The sequence below is a fragment of the Rhineura floridana genome, chromosome 2 (genome assembly GCF_030035675.1).
Source record: "Rhineura floridana isolate rRhiFlo1 chromosome 2, rRhiFlo1.hap2, whole genome shotgun sequence".
Classification (NCBI taxonomy): Eukaryota; Metazoa; Chordata; class Lepidosauria; order Squamata; family Rhineuridae; genus Rhineura; species Rhineura floridana.
Window position 1 is genome coordinate 39,513,480 of NC_084481.1, and position 22,479 is coordinate 39,535,958.

The 22,479-nt window shown below is 40.7% G+C and overlaps 1 protein-coding gene across 1 annotated transcript in view; it reads left to right on the plus strand.

Moving 5' to 3' along the window:
* The window catches only part of PDE11A (phosphodiesterase 11A), a 300,134-nt gene that overhangs the window by 133,145 nt on the left and 144,510 nt on the right, over nt 1–22,479 (plus strand). The window contains exons 5-7 of the mRNA XM_061608380.1: nt 8,838–8,902; nt 18,984–19,119; nt 22,224–22,299. Of these exons, the coding sequence (XP_061464364.1) occupies nt 8,838–8,902; nt 18,984–19,119; nt 22,224–22,299 (277 nt within the window). The remainder of the gene's footprint in view (nt 1–8,837; nt 8,903–18,983; nt 19,120–22,223; nt 22,300–22,479) is intronic.

Below are 22,479 nucleotides of genomic sequence, written 5' to 3' on the forward strand. Positions count from 1 at the left end.
ATGCTGACAGGCAGTTTAATATTTTCTTTAGTAGCCACTAGCCAATCTCTTTCATCATTATTCTGTACTTCTTTTGGGGGGGAGGGTTATGTTGCTGTATACCACCCTGATATTTTACGTGAGGGCGATATATAAATACTCGTATCAATCAATCAATCAATCAATGAAAAGGTTACAGTCCACTCCAGAGGCTTCTTATTTACCTATACCCCTCACCGCTGTTATTCAAGTAAAGTCCAATACAAGGAGGAACTCTGCTCTTTGCTTGTGCAAAGCTCCTTTGTTGCTGAAGTCAGTGAAGTAGCTGTGAAGTGATGTAGGAGCTTTGTGTGTGCATAACAGCATGAAGAGAGCTTCGGGTTGGAGTTTTAGATTGGGGTCTGCTACTTAAGGCCAATACCAACTTCAGCCTCAGTCACAAAATTATCACCATAGTCTGTGAAACAGCTAGCAAGTTAGGTAGCTGGTGCGGAGGAGTGGTGTGGGTTTTTTCCTCTGTTACTGAGTCCTTAAATGCACTTTTTCCAGATTAGGTTGGAGAACATTCAGTTGATAGATAAGGCCTCCCTCTGGATGTGATAGGCAGGGTCTTTAGAGAATATTTTATTTGTTTGTTTGGCTACTCTAAAAACAGGATGCTGGACTTTGGTGGGCTTTTGGCGTGATCCGGCAGGCTATTCCTGTGATGATTATAAGATATACTGTTTATACAAAGGATACCTATTGTGGAATTATTAAATACAAACAGAGGTTCCTCATTGGTAAGGCAGGTGCACTTTTTACATGCTCAGGCCATTTATTTCTGAGGCCTATAATTCCTAATAATCATGTCTCCTCTGCTCAAGTCTGTGAGGAGGAGTTGGTGGTGTTCAGGCTGCATCACATTTTGATTGGTTAGAATATTGCCTGCACATTTTCCTTCTCAGTAACTCATTTGGCAAGAACCTCCTTCTCTTTATACCTTTAAAAAACAAGCACACCAGAGGATCTGGAGACTTAATTTAAAAATCTTCCTCTCTGTCACTGGCTGATTGTAAGGAATATTTTTAAAAGCCTAGCTTTTGACTAGACAGTTTCATGAAATACATGATAGAGAAAAAAATAATGAAATTGAAGTATTTGTAAAAACCACCAGATTCTGACCATAAAATATTTGACATTCACTAGATTTTACACTAGCCACTAGATAGGAAAATTTGCCACCAGAAGCATGCCTAAAAGCACTACATTTAGTGGGGAAATCACTAAATTGGCAACAGTGTTAGAGCCTTTCTCCCTGGCTTCCCCCCCCATTGTTTCTCGGTGTTATCATCATCATCATCACCATCTTCCTTTTTTCCTTTTTCTTCTCCTTCTTTGTCTGTGGTGATAAGGGGGGGTGCTGGGCCCCAGCTAGACTTTTTTGGGAGGCGAGGATAAGGAGCTGGCGGGTCTCGCATTCAATATCAAGTGCATCATAAATGCACTTTTTGGCATAGCTGCTAGAAGCAATGGTAACAGAAATACAGCACCCAATATGGAGAATGCTTTACTCACTCAGTCACTCTTCCTTATGGGGTTTTAAGCTATCAGTGCTGTTTAGTGACTGCACACATCACCTACCTAGTGCTGACTGTTACAGGGGCAATACTGCCTGAGAGTGTGATTTATGAGTATCAGTGCTCAGAATCAGTATATCAGCCATTTACCCACTAGTGCTATGACATTATGTAAAACATTAGCATTTGGAAACAACCTAAGGATTGCTGAAGGTGGCTGTCATAAGAAAGACAGAGTATTGTCACTGAGATAAACTTGACAGCAAACTTCCCTTTATATTGACAAGTGCTGGAATAATAATGTGTGTAAGCAATAAGGTGAATGTTGTTTGCTGTGTGTATTGTTTTATAAATTATTTATAAAAGTAATTTTATACCACACTGTCATTAAATATCAGGGGAGTGTACAGCGACATAAAAGCAAAACGAAACATAACCACCCACCCACACAATTAAAAACAATACAGAACAATCATTAAAATAAGTGGCTACGCAAGAAAATTTCAAACAGTTACATAGGCCTGTCAGTGTAAAAAGTAAATTACTTTTCTTTAGAAAATAGACAGTACTGGAGAGACCACCTGACACTGTCTTTTAGGCATGGATGTTACTGATAAGTCAGTGTTCAAATTTATAGTTCCTGCAGCGACTTCGTTATAGTTTTGAACTACTGATGTCAGTTGGGCTCTGTCACTGTCATTATATAAGAAGACAGACTGCTTGTCTACTGTTCTGACTGATGCCAAGAAATGATTGCATGGTGGGGAATATTCATCTACTAGAGTAATGATAATTATCTCCCTGCTGTTTTTGAGAAAGCTAGCACTGGGAAGTATACTCTGAAAATTTCTTATCAGGGGTTTTGATTTTGTGTACTTTCAGTTTGTGACTTCATTCAGTGTCCTCAGTGTTAGAACTGACTGGCAAAATCCTACAGATCTTTAAAAGTTGTCCCATTTCTTTCTTGAGCCAAGGCAAGGAGTGTGTTTATGTTAATGCTTCAGTGTGGATCAATTTGACTTAATTTTCACATATGAAGGAGCTTTTGTGTAGAAACACACTCACTGTTCAGCTGGTTCCAGTGCGTCTCCACTTACTTCTTCTGAAAAGGGGGGCATGCAACACTAGTCAAACCTTGCCCTTTTATGCTGTAAAACCTGGTGGGATCAGCTTGAATGTTTTTTTTTTAATTCAGCTTCAAAGAGATTTCACAACTGATCAGCAGATCAACCCGTTACCCCTCCAGGTGTGACTAATGGAAACTCTTTGCTGTAGGTGACTAGGTTGTTCACAGCCTTATACTGAGTTGGATCAGTGCTACCTACTCCAGATATGAGAAACTTACTGGACTCCAATTTGAATAATCTCTGATTGGACACATAATGAGAAGACATGATTCATTAGAAAAGATAATAATGCTTGGAAAAACAGAAGGAAGTAGAAAAAAAGGAAGGCCAAACAAGAGATGGATTGATTCCATAAAGGAAGCCACAGACCTGAACTTACAAGATCTGAACAGGGTGGTTCATGACAGATGCTCTTGGAGGTCACTGATTCATAGGGTCGCCATAAGTCGTAGTTGACTTGGAGGCACATAACAACAACAAATTGGCTATGCTGGCTGGGACTGATGAGTCCAACAGCTTCTGGAAGGCCACAGGTTCTTCATCCCTGGTCCAATAATTTGTCAACAAATATGGAAAAGAAAATAATGGCCCACAGACTGGAAGCATTCAATATACATCCCAATTCCAAAGAAAGGGGATCCCAGGGAATGCAGTAATTATTGAACTATTGCCTTAATATCCCATGTAAGTAAAGTAATGCTCAAGATTCTACAACAAAGGCTCTTGCAATATATGGAGCGAGAAATGCCAGACGTCCAAGCTGGATTTAGAAAGAGAAGAGGTACAAGAGATCATATCGCAAACATACACTGGATAATGGAATGGACCAAGGAATTTCAGAAGAAAATCACCTTGTGCTTTATAGATTACAGCAAAGCCTTTGATTGTGTAGATCATGAAAAACTATGGAATGCTTTAAAAGAAATGGGAGTGCCACAGCATCTGTTTGTCCTGATGCTCAACCTATACTCTGGACAAGAGGCTACTGTAAGGACAGAATATGGAGAAACCAATTGGTTCCCAATCAGAAAAGGATGTGAGACAGATGTATTTTTTCACCCTATTTGATTAATCTATATGCAGACACATGGAAATGGACGGCCTTCAAGTCAATTCTGACTTATGGCGACCCTATGAATAGGGTTTTCATGGTAAGCGGTATTCAGAGGTGGTTTATCATTGCCTTCCTCTGAGGCTGAGAGGCAGTGACTGGCCCAAGGTCACCCAGTGAGCTTCATGGCTTTGTGGGGATTCGAACCCTGGTCTCCCAGGTCGTAGTCCAACACTCTAACCACTACGCCACATTGGCTCTCACATATGCAGAACATATACGGAAAGCGGGATTGGACCAAGATGAAGAAGGTGTGAAAATTGGAGGGAGAAATAACAATAATTTAAGATATGCAGATGATACCATACTACTAGCAGAAAACCAGTAATGATCTGAAATGAATGCTGATGAAAGTTAGAGAGGAAAGCACAAAAGCAGAACTACAGCTGAATGCCGAGAAGACTAAAGTAATGGCAACAGAAGATTTATGTAACTTTAAAGTTGACGATGAGGACATTGAACTTGTCAAGGATTATCAATACCTTGGCACAATCATTAACCAAAATGGAGATAATAGTCAGGAAATTAGAAGAAGGCTAGGACTGGGGAGGGCAGCTATGAGAGAACTAGAAAAGGTCCTCAAATGCAAAGATGTATCACTGAACATTAAAGTCAGGATCATTCAGACCATGGTATTCCCGATCTCTATGTATGGATGTGAAAGTTGGACAGTGAGAAAAGTGGATAAGAGAAAAATCAACTCATTTGAAATGTGGTGTTGGAGGAGAGCTTTGCAGATACCATGGACCATGAAAAAGACCAATAATTGGGTGTTAGAACAAATTAGACTAGAACTGTCACTAGAAGCTACAATGATGAAACTGAGGTTATCATACTTTGGACACATAATGAGAAGACCAGATTCACTAGAAAAGACCATAATGCTGGGAGAAACAGAAGGAAGTAGAAAAAGTGGAAGACCAAACAAGAGATGGATTGATTCCTGCTGTTGCTGCAGTTTCGAGTGCTGGGCGCTTGCCGCTGCTGCTGCTGTGACCTGCCGCCTGAGTTGCCATCACCGTTGCTGTGACTGCCGCGGATCTGGGTGTTGTTTTACTACTGCTTTGTCCCGACACCCTTGAACTGTCCTGGGATTGTTGTCATCGCTGCTAATTGTTGTTGCTGTCGCCTGGACCTTACAATCTTTGGGATCGCTGCCATTGATGCTGTTTGGTTGGGGGGCATCGTCGCTCCATTGCTCCTGAGCCCCTGCCGTTGCGACTGCTGAGGTTGCGACCCGCTGGCCGCTGGGACATTGCTGTTGCTGCTGTGCTATTTGGATGTTTGTGTGGCTGTATGAATGAGTGTGTGATTGTGTATAAAGCATGTGTTTTGTTATTTATTTTATTTTTATTATGTGCCTGGGCGAGAGGATAGTGTGCTGGGAGGGAGGACCAGAGGGGGCCCCAAACAGTGCCGTGACGGGTAATGGGAGGTATGGCGCTGTGAGGAAGACATGCCAGTTAAGGGGAACTCGACCCAGACAACTGGTGGCTGTGCCGTGTTCCGGTCCTCCTCACACCCACAGGATTGCTGGTAGTCTTATCAGCCAACCCTCGGATCTCCAGTTGCTGCTTCTTAATGCCAGATCGGTAAATAATAAAACCTCCCTCATCCATGATTTAATTATGGATGAGGCGGCCGATCTGGCATGTATTACCGAAACCTGGGTGAGCGATCTGGGAGGTATTAATCTCTCCCAGTTGTGCCCACCTGGATATTCGGTCCAGCATCTGGGTAGATCCGAGGGTCGGGGAGGGGGAATCGCTGTGGTCTATAAAAGTTCCATTCCTCTCGTTAGGCACCCTATCCAGGTGGCTAATGGCCTGGAGTGTCTGCACATTGCGTTGGGTCAGCGAGACAGACTGGGAATACTGTTGGTGTACTGTCCACCCTGCTGCCCAACAGCTTCCCTAACTGAGCTGACGGAGGTGGTCTCGGATTTGGTGTTGCGATCCCCCAAGCTTTTGGTATTGGGGGATCTCAACATCCATGCCGAGGCCGCTTTGTCGGGAGCAGCTCAGGACTTCATGACCTCCATGACAGCCATGGGGCTGTCTCAATTTGTTACTGGCCCTACGCATGTGTCAGGACATACTCTAGACTTGATTTTTGCCACTGGGTTAGGGGATGGTGATCTGGGAGTGAGGAATCTTACATCTATTCCTTTGTCATGGACAGATCACTGCCTATTGAGATTTAGACTCACATTGTCTTCTCCCCTCTGCAAGGGTGGAGGACCGATTAAGATGGTCCGTCCCCAGAGACTAATGAATCCTGAGGGATTTCAAAGGGCTCTAGGGAATTTTCCGGCTGATAAAACTGACGATTCTGTCGAAACCCTGGTCACTCTGTGGAATACGGAAATGACCCGGGCAGTTGACACAATCGCCCCGGTGCGCCCTCTCCGTTGCAGAGCTCAATTGGCTCCTTGGTTTACCTCGGAGCTAAGAGTGATGAAGCAAGAAAGGAGACGGCTTGAGTGCAAATGGAGGCGAACTCCCGACGGCTGTAATTATGCTCTTGTGAAGGCCTCTACCAGACGTTATGTGAAGGCGGTGAGGGCAGCAAAGAAGCAGTACTTTGCTGCCTCTATTCAGTCATCTTGTAACCGCCCAGCGGAACTTTATAAAGTTGTCCGGGGACTTCTACACTCTGGTCCTCCGGATGCGATACAACCATCGATAGCCCGCTGTAATGAGTTTGCGAGGCACTTCCAAGATAAGATCATTAACATCCGCCGGGACCTTGACTCCAATATTGTAGCAGTTGAATCTAATGAGGTGTCCAGAACACAGTCTTGTCCGGTTTTATTGGATGAGTTTCAGTTGGTACAGCTCGAGGATGTGGACAAGGTGCTCGGACAGGTGCGGGTGACCACTTCTGCTCTGGACCCTTGCCCCTCATGGCTAATAAAAGCTAGCAGGAATGGAACAGCTGGTTGGGCCAAGGAGGTGATTAATGCCTCTTTACGAGAGGGAGTGGTCCCACTCTGCCTGAAACAGGCAGTGGTGAGACCGCTCCTAAAAAAGCCCTCCTTGGACCCTGATAATTTTAACAACTATAGACCGGTAGCAAATGTTCCATTCCTGGGCAAGGTTCTAGAGCGCGTGGTCGCTCACCAACTCCAGGCTCTCTTGGATGAAACTGATTATCTGGATCCATTTCAATCGGGCTTTCGGCCGGGGTTTGGTACAGAAACGGCCTTGGTCGCCCTGTATGATGACCTCTGTCGGGAGAAAGACAGAGGAAGTGTAACTCTGTTGGTTCTCCTTGATCTCTCAGCAGCTTTTGATACCATCGACCATGGTATCCTTCTGGGGCGACTCACGGATTTGGGAATTGGAGGCACTGCTTGGCAGTGGCTGCACTCCTATCTTGGGAATTGCCTCCAGAAGGTGATGCTTGGGGAGCATTACTCGAGTCCCTGGGTACTCCAATATGGGGTCCCGCAGGGTTCAGTTCTGTCCCCCATGCTCTTTAATATCTATATGAAGCCGCTGGGTGAGGTCATCAGGAGTTTTGGAGTGCGTTCTCAGCAATATGCTGATGATACGCAGCTCTACTTCTCCTTTTCATCTTCTTCAGGTGAGGCTGTCAATGTACTGAACCGCTGCCTGGCCGCGATAATGGACTGGATGAGAGCTAATAAACTGAAACTCAATCCTGACAAGACTGAGATGCTGTTGGTTGGGGGGTACTCTGCCCAGGTGGTTGATGTCAGACCTGCTCTGGATGGGGTTACACTCCCCCTAAAGGAGCAGGTCCGTAGTTTGGGGGTCTTATTAGATCCGCTCCTGTCACTTGAGGCTCAGGTAGCCTCGGTGGCACAGAATGCGTTCTACCAGCTTCAGCTGGTAGCCCAACTACGACCCTATCTGGACAGGGAGAACCTCGCCTCAGTTATTCACGCTCTGGTAACCTCTAGATTGGATTACTGTAATGCACTCTACGTAGGGTTACCTTTGAAGACGATTCGGAAACTTCAGCTAGTGCAGAATGCTGCGGCCAGAGTTCTTACTGGGACGAAGAAATTCGACCATAAAACCAACTATTCTGGCCCAACTGCACTGGCTACCTATATGTTTCCGGGCCAGATTCAAAGTGTTGGTTCTTACCTATAAAGCCCTTAACGGCATCGGACCACAATATCTGATGGAACGCCTCTCTCGCTATATACCTACCCGTTCACTGCGCTCGACATCTAAGGCCCTTCTCCGGGTCCCAACCCATAGGGAGGCCCGGAGAACAACAATTAGATCTAGGGCCTTTTCAGTGGTGGCCCCCGAATTATAGAATGCCCTCCCAGATGAGATACGCCTGGCGCCTTCTTTGTTATCTTTTCGGTGCCAGGTAAAAACCTACCTCTTCGCCCAGGCATTTTAAACTTAAATTTAATTTTATTTTAACTTAACTGTAACTGTATTTTTATTTTACTTGTATTTTAATTTTGTTTTTAAATATGTTTTATATTGCATGTTTTAATCCACACTTGTTTGTTTTTAAATGTGGTTTTATCTTGCTGTACACCGCCCTGAGAGCTTGTTGCTATAGGGCGGTTTAAAAGCGTAATTAAATAAATAAATAAATAAATAAATTCCATAAAGGAAGCCACAGTCCTGAACTTATAAGATCTGAGCAGTGTGGTTTATAACAGATGCTCTTGGAGGTCGCTGATTCATAGGGTCGCCATCAGTCAAAATTGACTTGAAGGCACATAACAGAGTTTAGATCTGGTCAGTTCCCAGATAGAATGACAGGATATAAATGTAACTAGATTATATGGATACTTCTATTGAGAGCTATTAAAGCAACAAAACAATGCAGAGGGGTAAAATGATATGAAGTTGTGATTCTAATCTATATTAGCAACTATTTTGCAATCAAGGAATTTGTAATTCATTCAATATTATTTAATTGGGGGTAAATGAGTGCTGTATGCAGTGAGAATGGAGAGCTGTTTTGTGGTTATAGTTTATCTCCTGAACATGTATTTTTCAACTGTTGTGTTTTAAAAAATGAAACTCATTACACATTTCTATGTATTTTTTACCATGGTAGGTCGTGAAGTTTACCAAATCTTTCGACTTGATGTCTCCAAGATGCAGTGCAGATACAGAGAATAGGTTAGATTTTATTTTTTATGTTGCAACACCTGATTATGTTTTAATGAATAGTCATTGATTGTTGAACTTAATATTATCTCTGAATAGATGTTTTTTAATGTTCATTTTTTTAAAAAAGCACAAATTTAACACCTTTTCTATTCAATTAGGCTATTGTACAGTTTGTCATTTGATGTGTATAATTAGTACATCTTCCCTTCCTCTTGTGCTTCTACTGTAGGTACTGTATCTTTTGTACACTCAAATTACATGATGTTTTAGAGAAAATATTTGTTCTTTCAGATGGTGCAGGTATAGGTTTTGTGACTGCACTGTGGGATGAAGTTGCGTAAGCACAGCATGGATATATTTTCTCATGCAATTAGTGATTTTTTTAAAAAAAATGTTCATTATAGCATTTGGGGGGCTCCAAATAGCCTCTCATCCAAGTCATTGACCAGTTCTACACCTGCTTAGTTCAGCAGTTCTACTGCCTTAGAAATCTTCAAGCCATTCATTGGGACAATTGATGTCATTATGATGAGCAACATTTGACTCAGGACTGGTCAGATCATGAGGCAAGGTGAGTCTCTGGGATAAGGCAGTGGATTATAAGAGTGGCAGAATGAGCACCTGCCCCACTCTGTAAGCTAGCTGTCCACCATCTCTGCTCACCTGTTGTTTGCCTGGAGTGCTTCAAATAGAAAGGTGAGTGCCATCAAGTACCCAGCAAGCCAGGTAGTGGCCATGGTGATTGGCTGGCTTTCTGTCCTCCCAGCTTTTTTGCACCAGTAGATTTCCAGTTCCGTATGGCCCCTCAGACTATTCTGGATAGCCCTTTTACTCTGTTAATCATGTACACTGGCAATGTGGAGAAACATTTTTTGTGTGTGTCTGCCATTGTTCCAGTTGTTCAATGGCAAATAGTTGAATCCTACAAATGGTGAGTCTTTTTGAAAAATATTATCTAATGGATATCCCATCTCTCCAAAATTCTCCTGAGATGGCTTAAAATAAGAATATTTATAAAAATCAATCAATCAATCAATCAATCAATAGGATTTTAAAAGAACAACTAGGCTAAAAACACCACAGCAAATCATTCCTGGTCAAAAAAGTTATAACAGTAAGTGCCAGGTGTACCAGCCCATGGAAGACATTGCACAAATTAAGTGTCACCACAAAAAAGATCTGTTTCCCAGACACAGCTCACCTGACCTCAGCAGGATGGGGAACACAGAGAAGGGTCTAACCAGGACTTCCGGGAAGGGTGACTTAGCCTGTGCCTGCTTTTGAGACGGGCTCCTGCCTCAAAAGAAGCTTATTCAGATATATCAGTCAGATTTTTTTTTTTTTTGACTGATTAAACTTCTCCCGGGTAGGGAGAAACGAAGAGATTAACCTCAAAGCCTATTTTTGTTGGGACGACCAGATCTCATTAATTTATGGGACGAGGTCCAGCCGACGAAGGTGGGACGGATTTTCAACAACAAGCTCTATCTGATAAAGCGAACGTTCATCTTATCTTCTAAGAGAGAACGCACTAACAGGCAAGCACCCTTCTTTCTATATTTTTCTTTTACTTGACTTAAATTGTTGCTGTTTAAAAGAGATTTGCCAGATTGATCGGTTTTTGACATCTCACTGGGGAGCCATAACTTCTCTCTGCTACTCACTAATTAATAGCTTATCTCTGTTTTTGTTGCAAAAAGCTGTCCTGGATTTGCATTCTAAAGATATACACAGAAGAGGGATTTCTATTCCAGATTTTTATTTTGAAGAATATTATATTGTCTGAGACTACTCTCTTTTTGGTCTATTTTATTTTGACGAATCTGTTTCCTGACGACCGCCATTAATTGTTTCGATCCTGGGAACTGCATTTTGTTTACTTAAGCATGGAGAGATAAGGCTGTCTGCTCTGTTTATACTGTGATGTCACCAAGTTTGGAGTATTAACCCAATTGTTGCTGAAATAAGAAGTGGTTTTCCTATATTTTTCTTTTAAAATGGCAATTAAGAAAGTGGCTGAGAATCTGGAAATAACTATGTTTCAGAAAATAATGGATGAGATTGAGATAACGAAACAAAACCTGCGACAGGGTTGTAAGGAGCTGAAAATTGAATTGAGTAAAATGAAGCAGGAGATTAAAGATATAGGGGTCCCTGTGAGAGAGGTGACCCTGGAGATTGGAACAAACGTGGAACAGGAAAAAGATTTGGAGTCTATGGACTTTAGAAACAAAATCTATTGTTTGGAGACACAGGAGATTAAAGACATAGGGGTCCTTGTGAGAGAGGAGACCCTGGAGACTGGAACAGGGGTCCCTGTGAGAGAGGAGACCCTGGAGACTGGAACAGGGGTCCCTGTGAGAGAGGAGATCCCGGAGATTGGAACAAACGTGGAACAGGAACAAGATTTGGAGTCTATGGACTTTAGAAATAAAATCTATTGTTTGGAACTCAATGTTATCTCTGAAGAAATTAATGAAGATTCTAGAGATAAAGTTATCAATGGCATGGATAATCTTCTGGACTGGAATGATGTGATGGAGCCCAATATAGAGAAAATCTATGGAATTAACTGCAGCCATGTGACAATGGAAAAACTTTCAAGAGATGACCCAGTGTATTTTGAAAAAAAGAACAGAGATATGATTTTACAGCAGTATTTCAGCAACCTATTCAGAATGGATGGCAAGAAAATATTTGGGATAGAGGTAATTCCCATCAGACTCTTACTATATGACTATGGCTTTGACAGCAAGATTATTATGGAATACTGATAATGGAAGATTGGATACTGAAATTACTGGACTTAACAAGACTACTGAAGATGGAAGATGGAAAATGGAACTAATAGGGATAATAGAACAATGGCTACTGAAATTACTGAACCTAACAGATTCTGATGTGATGGATTAATTGAAATGTTTATTTTGACTATGGTTATGACAATAAGATTATCATAATTAGTAATGAGATGGATTAATCGATATGCTTATCTGGAAAAAAAAATTGATAGATATATTTCTTAAAGAATTGAAACCTCTCTTTGACTTTTTGTGGAAAGAATAAAGTAATGTTTATGAGATTTGATGATTAAGTAAGATAACTACTGGAGGAAAGTGATTTTATAATATGACTTAAGAGACAGGATTGTTATATATTATAGACTTATAACTGATTTGATCTTTGACAAATGGGAAGTCAATATTTTACTCTTTATTTTTTATTTTTGTTTTTTTTTTCTTTTTTTCTTTTTGTTTAACTATTTTTGATTTTGTTTTTTGTCTTTGAATGTTTTATGATTTCGTCTTGTATGTTTTATGAAAATCTGAATAAAAATTATTGAAAAAAAAAAAAAGAAGGGTCTAACCAAATGATCTTAAAACACAAGAATGTTAACATGGAATTAGGAGCTCCTTGAGATGCTTTGGCTTTATAGGTTAATGCCAGCACTTTGAATTGCACTCAGGAACACATAGGAAGCCAGTGAAGATGTTTCAGAACTGTCAAGAAGTGATCTGCATAATCTGTTCTAGTCAGCAGCATAGCTGCTGCATTTTAAACTAACGGAAGTTTTAAAGTAGTCTTGAAGGCCAGCCTCTATTGACATTGTCAAGGACTGTTTCTCAGCCATTTCACCCACTTTTAAATTAATAGGCTTGTTTTAGCTGTATTTCAGAGATGAGATGAAAGTATTTTGGGGGGAAGAGAAGCAAAATGGTCACCATATTGTTTTTCCCATGATGGCCTGTTCTGAAGTGCTTTTTGATTTTGGGAAATTCAAAAGGGCTGCCACTTTAAAAAAAAATGGCTGTCTCCTTTGCTGCTCACTGGGGACTGTCATTATGGTGGACAGCAACTGAATATCTATGGAGAAACACCTATCTTTACAGAGTGGGTGAATCAGTCCTCCAGCAGTTTGCTTTATTCAAGAGGTGCAATGTTAAATATTCCTCCAAAGGAAAGGTAGTGATTGAATCAGGCTTGTCAAGAATATTAAGTCACATTGTGCAATTCCATGCAACCCTATTTATAATTTTCAACTAATAGGAAAACCCTTTTTGTTAGGATTTGTTTTTCAATACAATAATGTCTTGCAAAGAACTCAAAGATGCTTTATTCAAAGGTTTAAAACACATCTATTTGGTGTAGGGTTGCCAGGTTCAGGGCCTGAGACTGATCCTGTATCTTTAGGAGAAGACCTTTTGGAGGCTGGGCCTGGCAACCAAGAGGTCTTCTGTATCTTTAAAAGTTGTGCAGGGAGAAGGGAGAATTCCACCTTGTGGCTTTTCCCATTACAGTGTTGCAAGAACACCTGCACTTGGTTGACTTTCTCTTCTCCTAAAGATACAGGATCAGTCTCAGACCCTGAGCCTAGCAACCCTAATTTGGTGGTGGTGGGTGATGGTGGTGGGAGGCAGGAAGAATGGAAATCAGAGACTAACAGTGCAGTCCTATGCTTGTCTAAGCAGAAGTAAGCCCATGAGTTCAGTGGGACATCCAAATAAACAAGCTGAGTCAGCAACATTATTAGTAGAAACAACATTGGGGGTAGGACAGTTTCACAAACCCTTTCCAGAGCTTGGAAAAGTTACTTTTTTAAACTACAACTCCCATCAGCCCCAGCCAGAATGGCCACTGGATTGGGCTGATGGGAGCTGTAGTTCAAAAAAGTAACTTTTCCAAGCTCTGCCCTTTGCTCCTCAAATTACTGGATCAATTAACCTTACCTGAAGATTCCAGCAATACATACAACAAGTTGCAGTAGTCAAGTCTGGATGTTATTATGAGATGAAAAACTGTGGTCAGGCTACCTTGTCAAAAAGGGCTGTGATTAGTGCAGCAGCCTAAACTGATGGAAATAACTTTTATGCCACCAACACTACATGGGTATCCAAACTAAAGAGCCAGCGCTAACAGCCCACCCTGAACTACAACTATCATCATCCTTTGCCATTGACCATGCTTGCTGAGGCTGATGGGAGTTGTAGTTCAGCAAATAAAAAATAATGAAGAGCCAAAGGTTCCCCGCACCTTCTGTGGAGTAAGGAGAGCCAGTGTGGTGCCATCTAGATGTTGTGGATTCCAAATCCCATTGGCCCCAGCCAGAAAGGCAAATGGTCAGGAGTGATAGGAGCTGTAATCCACAACATCTGGATGGCATCATGTTGGTTACCCTTGGTAAGTTAGTTAGGGAAAATAAATTTGCTGGAGGTGTAGGCATAGGGTTGCCAGTTCCAGGGCCTGAGACTGATCCTGTATCTTTAGGAGAAGACCTCTTGGAGGCCTGGCCTGGCAATCAAGAGGTCTTCTGTATCTTTAAAAGTTGTGCAGGGGGAAAGGAGAATTCCACCTTGTGGTTTTTCCCATTACAGTGTTGCAAGAACACTTGCACTTGGCTGACTTTCTCTTCTCCTAAAGACACAGGATCAGTCTCAGGCCCTGGACCTGGCAACCTTATGTAGGCAGCCAACTATTTGAACTTCCACTTGAATTATTTCTTGTTTTGTCAACTTGGATATATTTTGCTGCTCTTAAAACTTGTCACACATCTAATGCTGATTTAATCACCCTCTCATGTAATAGTAAAGTTGAGATCTTAATTGGTGCTGGGCCCTTTAACTATCTGTCTGCTTCATGATGGATTTTGCAAGATACACAGTGATGAGCTCTGCGCTTCGGTAATTGGAATCTCCCCTCAAAGACTTTCCTCCCCCATGTTCATTTTATTTATTTATTTATTTATTTATTTATTTATTATTTGATTTATATCCCACCCTTCCTCCCAGCAGGAGCCCAGGGCAGCAAACAAAAACACTAAAAATACTTTAAAACATCATAAAAACAGACTTTAAAATACATTAAAACAAAACATCTTTAAACAATTTTTTCAAAGCTTTCAAGACATCTTTTTTTAAAAAAAAAATGTTTAAAAACATATTAAAAAGCAATTCCAACAGAGATGCAGACTGGGATAAGGTCTCAACTTAAAAGGCTTGTTGAAAGAGGAAGGTCTTCAATAGGCGCCGAAAAGATAACAGAGATGGCGCTGGTTCATGAAGCTGCTGAAATAAATCTTGAAATATTTAACCAGATTTTCCATTTTTGCACCTTTACATTTAGATTTTACATTGCTATCAAAGCATATACCATGTATTTTATTATTTGTACTGAAAAGTGAGTGAACGTTTTTAGATTTAATGATTTTTTAAAGAAAGGTTTTGTTAATACCATTGTTTATGAAGTTTTTCCTTTTAAACAGAAAGCATCTGTGAATGAGTAGATGGAGAATTATGCAGCCAGCTAAAAATCATTTGCTTTTCTGTGACTGATGGATCCAGCTATTTTGTTGCTGATCCATTTCTTTTTTGTTTTAGCATTACAGGCATACCCCACTTAAAGTCGCTTCACTTAAAGTTGCTTCGCTATAAAGAACATGCTCCATACTCCACCATACCCCACTTTAACGTACGCGCTTCACAATAACGGACACTTAATGGCATGACGCCGCTGCCACCTAGTGGCGATTGCCGTGCAGTACATGCATAGATAATTGCTTCACTTTAAGTACATTTTCACTTTACATACATGCTCCGGTCCCTTGCGTATGTTAAAACGGGGTATGTCTGTATCTGCTCTGCAACTGATAGACATGGTATTTTATTCAAGTGAGTTAGAGAATTTCTTTTGTTATCCTTTAAATGTTGTTATTATTTTGACTTACAAAATTAGCTGAATGCAATGTTGCTTATTTTTCCCCATGTTTATATGATAGCTCATATCTTAGGCTTTTGCTCTTATTGAGGAGCTAAAGTTTTGACTGTGGATAGAGACCTAGTTGGTGATGTATCCAAAGCCTCAGTCGCATCCAAACAGATTAAGCCCTAATTGCCCTGCCCACAGTCTGAGACACGAGACGGAGGCGAGGCTTGGTTTAATTCTCATTTTATTTGAGTGATGGTTACATCCAAAGCATTGCACTTCATAAACCTGTCTACTCTGACTCACTACTTTCCCTAACTAAGCTACCTAAACAGTCTCTGAAGTGTGTGGGGAGAATTGACTCAGCACTGGAGTCTGGGTGGGCACCTGCTTAAGTAGGGAAGGTCTTCGCCCGTAAACACCAACTCCTCCCAAGTTTCACCTTCTGAAAGCCCCTCTTCTCGTGCCATCTCATGCGGGGTGAGGGGGTGCGAGCCTCTGACGGCCAATCCGACAGTGGGGCTTCGCTAGGTGACAGCTTGGCTTCATGGAGCCGGAAACTGGTTGGTGGGGAAGCATTTGAAGTGCCAGGTGGGGATTCCTGTGGGGGTGGAGTTGGCACGCATAAGTGGTCGCTTCCCGCAGAGTGGAATCTGCCTTGATGGGAGGGGTGGCCAAAGCAGTCTGTGGGCTGGCAGCACTCCCCCTTCCTTCAACATCCCCGGGGACCTCATCCTCATCTGACCTCTCCCTGATCTAACTCTCGTTGCGCCTGGGGCACAACACCAATATTTGGACTGAATCCAGTTTTGTTCAGTTGAAGACACTTGTGCAAATTGAAAATCCAGAAACTTCAGCTTAACTTGTTTGTGACTTGGACTGCCTGTATGATGTTGCTCAAGAAGAAAATTCTTTAACAGTTTTAATTATGATTATGAAATGGCATTAAATTAATATTGAATAGTTACTCTGTATCTTAGGAATATATTCATTGTAGTATTGCTAGCATTCTACCTTCACTTCACTTAAAATAAGGATGGAGAACCTGTGGACTCCAGCTTCCATAATCAGGTGCAGTGAAAAGGAACATAGAGAAAATCCTCTGCAGTGATGCCATCTATAGGGATATTTCTGCACTGCCCTGGTAGCAGACCAGACAGGGTCTGCTGTGTTTCTGCATTCTGATTGTTTAAATATGACTTTACTCTCTCAAATTCTCCTGTCACGAGCACCTCTCATAACACATCTCAGGGGTTAAGATCAGCACAGGGGGCCCTCTTGGTAGTTCTGCCACCCTCAGAAGTTTGGGGGGGGGTGACCTGGGAGAGGGCATTCTCTGTGGTGGTCCCTAAGCTGTGGAACTCCCTCTCCACAACAACTATACAGTTTTTGGTGAGTGTTGAAGACACACCTCTTTACCCTGGCCTTTTGACACTTAAGATGTATTTTTTTAGGACCCACCCTATTTTTGTGATTGTTGTGACTGTAAGTTGTTTTAAATGTGTTTTAAAATTTTGTAATCCAACCTGGGACCTCAAGGTGAAGGAGGTTAATAAAATAAATTAATAATATTTAGTGTGAATATTGAATATTTGTAAACATTGAGGTTGCATTTTATTTTATTTTGTTGTATTTGATTATATTTATCAGCCCTAATGTGTTGATTTAGGCCACCTTGGCAAAGAAGCAAGATTTAAAACACTGGGATCCAGTCATTGGCTGGTTTAACCCCAGATGAAGGAAACATAACAGTGACTCACAAACCCTCCATTGTGGGAAAATGAAGTTAAAAGTAGGGAATCAGAATTCAGAGTAACCTCAAAAAGGTGGGCAGTCTGTGGCTTTCCAGATGTTGTTGGACTCCCTTCCATCAGCCCTAGCCAGCATGGCCACTGGTCAGGTATGATGGGAATTGCAGTCCAACAACATTTGGAAGGATCAGGTTATCCACTCCTGACCTACAAAGTAGTATAACCCCTTGAAAATATCAATAGGTATCTGCTGTGTTGTCCATTTCCTGCAAAGAAGCCACAGATGGAATATATGTATTCATTTTTATGACTGTATTTGGCATTTTCCCATCTTTTAAAGAGTTATGAATAAAGCATAGCCAGCTGTTACAGATGTTTTGGGTGTGTTGAGTTCATTTATCAGTACATGACGTTTTGAGGTACTTTTCAACATCTATAACTGTATAATTCTTTTATAAAAACCTAGCCCCACCCATTCACGCCCTAGCTAATTCCAGTTAGATTACTATAATGCACTCTAGATGGGATGCCTTTGAAGATGGTTTGGAAACTTCTGTTAGTACAAAATTCAGTTGCTAGAGTTTTAACTAGAGCCAGCTCAGATCATACTACTTTTACCCTCTACAAGCTAAATTGGTTACAATTCTGTTTCTGGACATAATACAAAGTGCTGGTTTAGACCTTCTAAGATTCTAAATGACCTTAAGAATCACCTCTGCTGATATGAATCTGCAGGAGGCAGATTGGATATACAGTGGGTAGATACAAGAGACGGAGTCTTTTCAGTGATGGAATCTGCAATTTGGAATAGCCTCCCAAGAGAAATCTACTTAGCTCTTTTGCAGCCAGTTTGGATGATACCTCCTCATGGAGGAGAACAAGGGCATACCTGCCTTCCTTGGCGTACCATTCTCAACGCCCATATTGAATGTTCACATTCAGACCTTTTTGAGCATCCAGACTTTTTTCTGGGGTGTCAACCAAATAAGCGAGGGGCATAGAGCTGGGTGTCTAGAGCATTTGTAAGGTGTTGAAGGATAGAGCTAGATGTACAGTGCGATATGCCCTGGGCAGTGGAAGATGCTGTCTTGTTCTGCAAGATTTGGCTGCCAATCTCATCAGCTTTTATATAATGGAGGGGTGCCATATCTTGTCCTTCACTTAAGGCAGCTAAATGTTTTGGAGCAGCCTTGCATCGGCCACTTTCATATATGTTGCCCCCATAGATACGGGGAAAACAGATGAATCTGTACTCAGCTGCATATGATGGGCTGGATAACCTCCAAACAAGCCCAGTTTTATTTCAGCAAGCCTTTCCTGGCATTCTTCTTTTAAGGTAGCGGATCTGTCTGCTGCTACTTTTTATTTTTGACTGTTGTTAAATAATTGTAGTGATCTTATTTTATTTTTATCTTGTATATTTATTGAAATCTCCTTGTTAGCCACAAATTCAAATATTGGAAATAACCATACAAATAAAACTATGTTATTACTCTCCACTCTGTACCTAATGCCTTTGAGTTGCTCTGAATTTTTATAGGTAATCCTGATATAAGGCTATGCTTTCCAGGCTTATGAAGATGGGCTTTCAAGCGACAGTGACTATACCCTTTTCTTCCTCTGCTCTGCCTTTATGATAGTTTGAAAGACAGTTTGGAGAAACCATCATCTTATTCAGACTGGCTAGTAAATAATAGTATTGCTGAACTCGTAGCTTCCACGGGCCTCCCAGTGAACATCAGCGATGCATATCAAGATCCTCGCTTTGATGCAGAAGTAAGGCATCCTCTACCTGTATAATTCCACACCCCTGTGTTCTTTTAACATTCAAAATCATACAGACTTTGATTAAATTTTGTAGCTTAAGTTGTGACCCTAATCATGTTTATGAAGTGCTCTGTTGGCTCAATGCTCATTTTATCGACAGATCAGGTACTGGCTTAACATACACAGAACAGAACTGCGCTCTCCTTCTGAATTAACTTTACTCCACTTAGTTTAGTAATTGACACAGTGATGACTACGAGCCTACAGCCAAAAACTGACTACTTCATTCAAACTATTCTGTGATATTTTCTCCCACCCTCACCTCTTTTCAGCCCTCCTCTTCTTGGGATTGTCAGGTCAGAATTGGCAATGTCAGTAGAAACCACAATTGCCAACGTACTCCATTAGACAATGTATTGTATTTGTACTTTGTTCTTCCTCCACAGAACTTAGAACAGTGTACACGATGTTACTCTATTATACAAAATCCTCACTTTATAGGTAACTTGTGAAGGAATGCCTGCCAAACCATCACAATCATTTTTTAAAAACCCATAGATTCAATATAAACTCCCAGTACCAACTTACAGGGGGAACAATGGATTCTAATTTATTCAGCTTTTCAGAAAGTACAGTTAATGCCTAGGTAATATTTTCTGCCAAAGATATGCAGAAGTAAAGCATGCCATATTGTTACTGTAGTTATTTAATATGCTATGTTTAATAGGCCATGTTTTGATTAATACACAATGCAGCTAATTCATGTTTGTTTCACACTTCCTAAAAGTCTGCATGAATTAAAAAAAATGCTGCTTTAACTTACATGGGAAAAGAATTATGTGGCATATGAGGCAGCAGAGATAATAATTAATTTTTGACTATCATCATAGGTATTTAATCTGTGATGTCAGGTTTTAGAAAGAACTGGGTTTTGGAGACAAATCACTTTATTAATAAGTTAACACTATAATCTCTTACTGAAGTAAGATAAAATAACAGACGTGCAGCAGTATTTGCCTTTCTTATGCTACTATTAAATTGTAAATAAAAATTTGAAACCTTTTTAGTTCAGTGCTTTAATTCATTCACGGAGTTTGTTCCTCACCCCTTCCAACAAGTGTTCAGGGCAGCTTACAACAAGGCAAAAATTGCAGTTAAATCATTTTAACATAATAAAAAGAGCAGCAATAAAACAAACACTATGTTAAAAGGAACTAATCAGTGGTGTTTACTCCCAGGTATGCATGCATAAGGTTGCAGCCTAAGTCTATCATTTAAGAAGCGACAAGTGCACCAGGTGCATCTGGAACTGCAAAGACATATTTGGCCACCAAGTACAGCTCTCAGCAGTTCTATAGGTCATGCAGACTCTTGTATTAATCTACAAGAAATATCTACAATTTTTGGAAATATCACATTCTCATTATGATGCATGCCTTGAAAATTGCCACTTCCCCCTATTGTAAGCTTCACAGTGCAATCCTCTACATGTCTACTCAGAAGTAAGCCTCAATGAATAGTTCAGTGCAACCTATTCCCATGCAAGTGTGCATGGGATTGCAGCCTAAAGCTTCTTTTCATCTTTAAACTTCTCATAGTTTCCCTCTTTCAAACTTTACCTATTAACCTAAAATTGGTCTTTACATCTTATTTTAGTTATAGTCATTCCTTGAAAGTTATGGTATTTCCTCACTGGTCTAATGATTGTTCTTTATATAAGAAACTTGAATGAGACAGACAAGTAAACATCTTTGAAGCAATGGCTACCTGGGCTTCTTTACACCCTTGATTTTGCTTTTCTGAGAAGGAGGTCACCCAGCACTTAATTGCAAACCCTGATGAGAATTGTTGGTTTTCATCGTTGGGGTCCTCCAAATGGAGTTGCGAGTCTGGATTCTTAGATTTAACTTCTGGCTTAGGATGTCTTTTGCTCCTCTAGGCTTAGCCCCTCTTACTTTTCATTCTCAATGGAAATAACAAACTGCTTTCTCTCGGTTTCTTGACAAAAGCGGTACTAGACCTAGGCTTTTACAAGGCTAAAGATGCCATTATTCAATGAATAAAGGATACCGAGTTGCAAAATAACTTGAGTTTACTAGCAGCGTTTCCCAACCTACGGCTCAGTGACATTTCACCCGTGCCTGTGGATTACTTAGCCAACCTGAGTATTGCTAAGTATAGAAGGGCGTTCACACTCGCGAGACTCAATGTACTCCCCTCAGCGCTCCTTGAAGGTAGATATAAGAAAGTCCTCTATGACCTATGAGTCTGCCCCTGTGGGTCTGGGGCAGTGGAATCAGTGGATCATGTGATATTATACTGCTCCTTATATCGAGATCTTTGTGACACCTTTATTTATTTCCCTATGTACAAAATGTGCAGAGGCCCCGAGTCAGCTGTTGTGCACCAACTCTTGGAAGATTGGGAACCACGGGTCACTATTATGGTGGCCAAATTTTGTGTAGCCGCCATTGCCCGCAGGAAAAAGTTGGCCCAGAGATAAGATTTTATTATTTTGTTAGTTTTAGTGGACTGTCATTTTGTAGTTGTACATTTTATGATTATGTTGTCTACTTTCTATTTGCTGGTCATTGACCGAAATAAACTTATTTACAATTTTGGTTTTCATAGCCTGCTGTTGGTTTTCTGCCAAGTTGATCAGTTATAGAAAGTTATCTCCTAGATCATCTGGGAAGGAGGTGATTTTAGAAAATTCATTGTTTTGGTACAATTAACCCTATTACACCTCCAAATAAATTTGGGGTAAAATGTATTTACAGTAATGTTATATAGTTCTTGGCGCTAGATATACTGAAAGTTATAAAACTGAGTGTCTATTTTGGGAAGAAGGTTAATCTGAGCCTTCTGTAGCCCTCATAAATAATGAGGGAAATTTAAGATTTTGTTATTTCTATGCATTTGGACAATTTCCTAGACAGGCTAACATCCTCCTCACTTTGGGCTTGGAAGTTACACAATCTGTATAAATTTACTATATTAGCATTTTAATTGGTGTGTAATAATATAACCTGTTGGACATATTAATTGTTAGACCTGTGGGACAAATGCTAAGTCATATACCATGCTAGTCACTAAATGTTTTTATGTCCTAGGCTGACCAGTTTTCTGGCTTTCATATAAGATCTGTTCTCTGTGTCCCTATATGGAATAGCACTCACCAAATAATTGGTAAGATATCAATCATTAATGAGTAATAGGATTGTTTTGTTAATGTAAACTTTTAGTTGTTTTTAAAAAATCCTGTATTCCTTTTATAATTCAGTACATATTAATAACAGTAAATAGCTGCATGTGAGTAGTAGTTCTTTTAATTTTGAAAATTAAACTTCAAAATTACTCATACTGGTA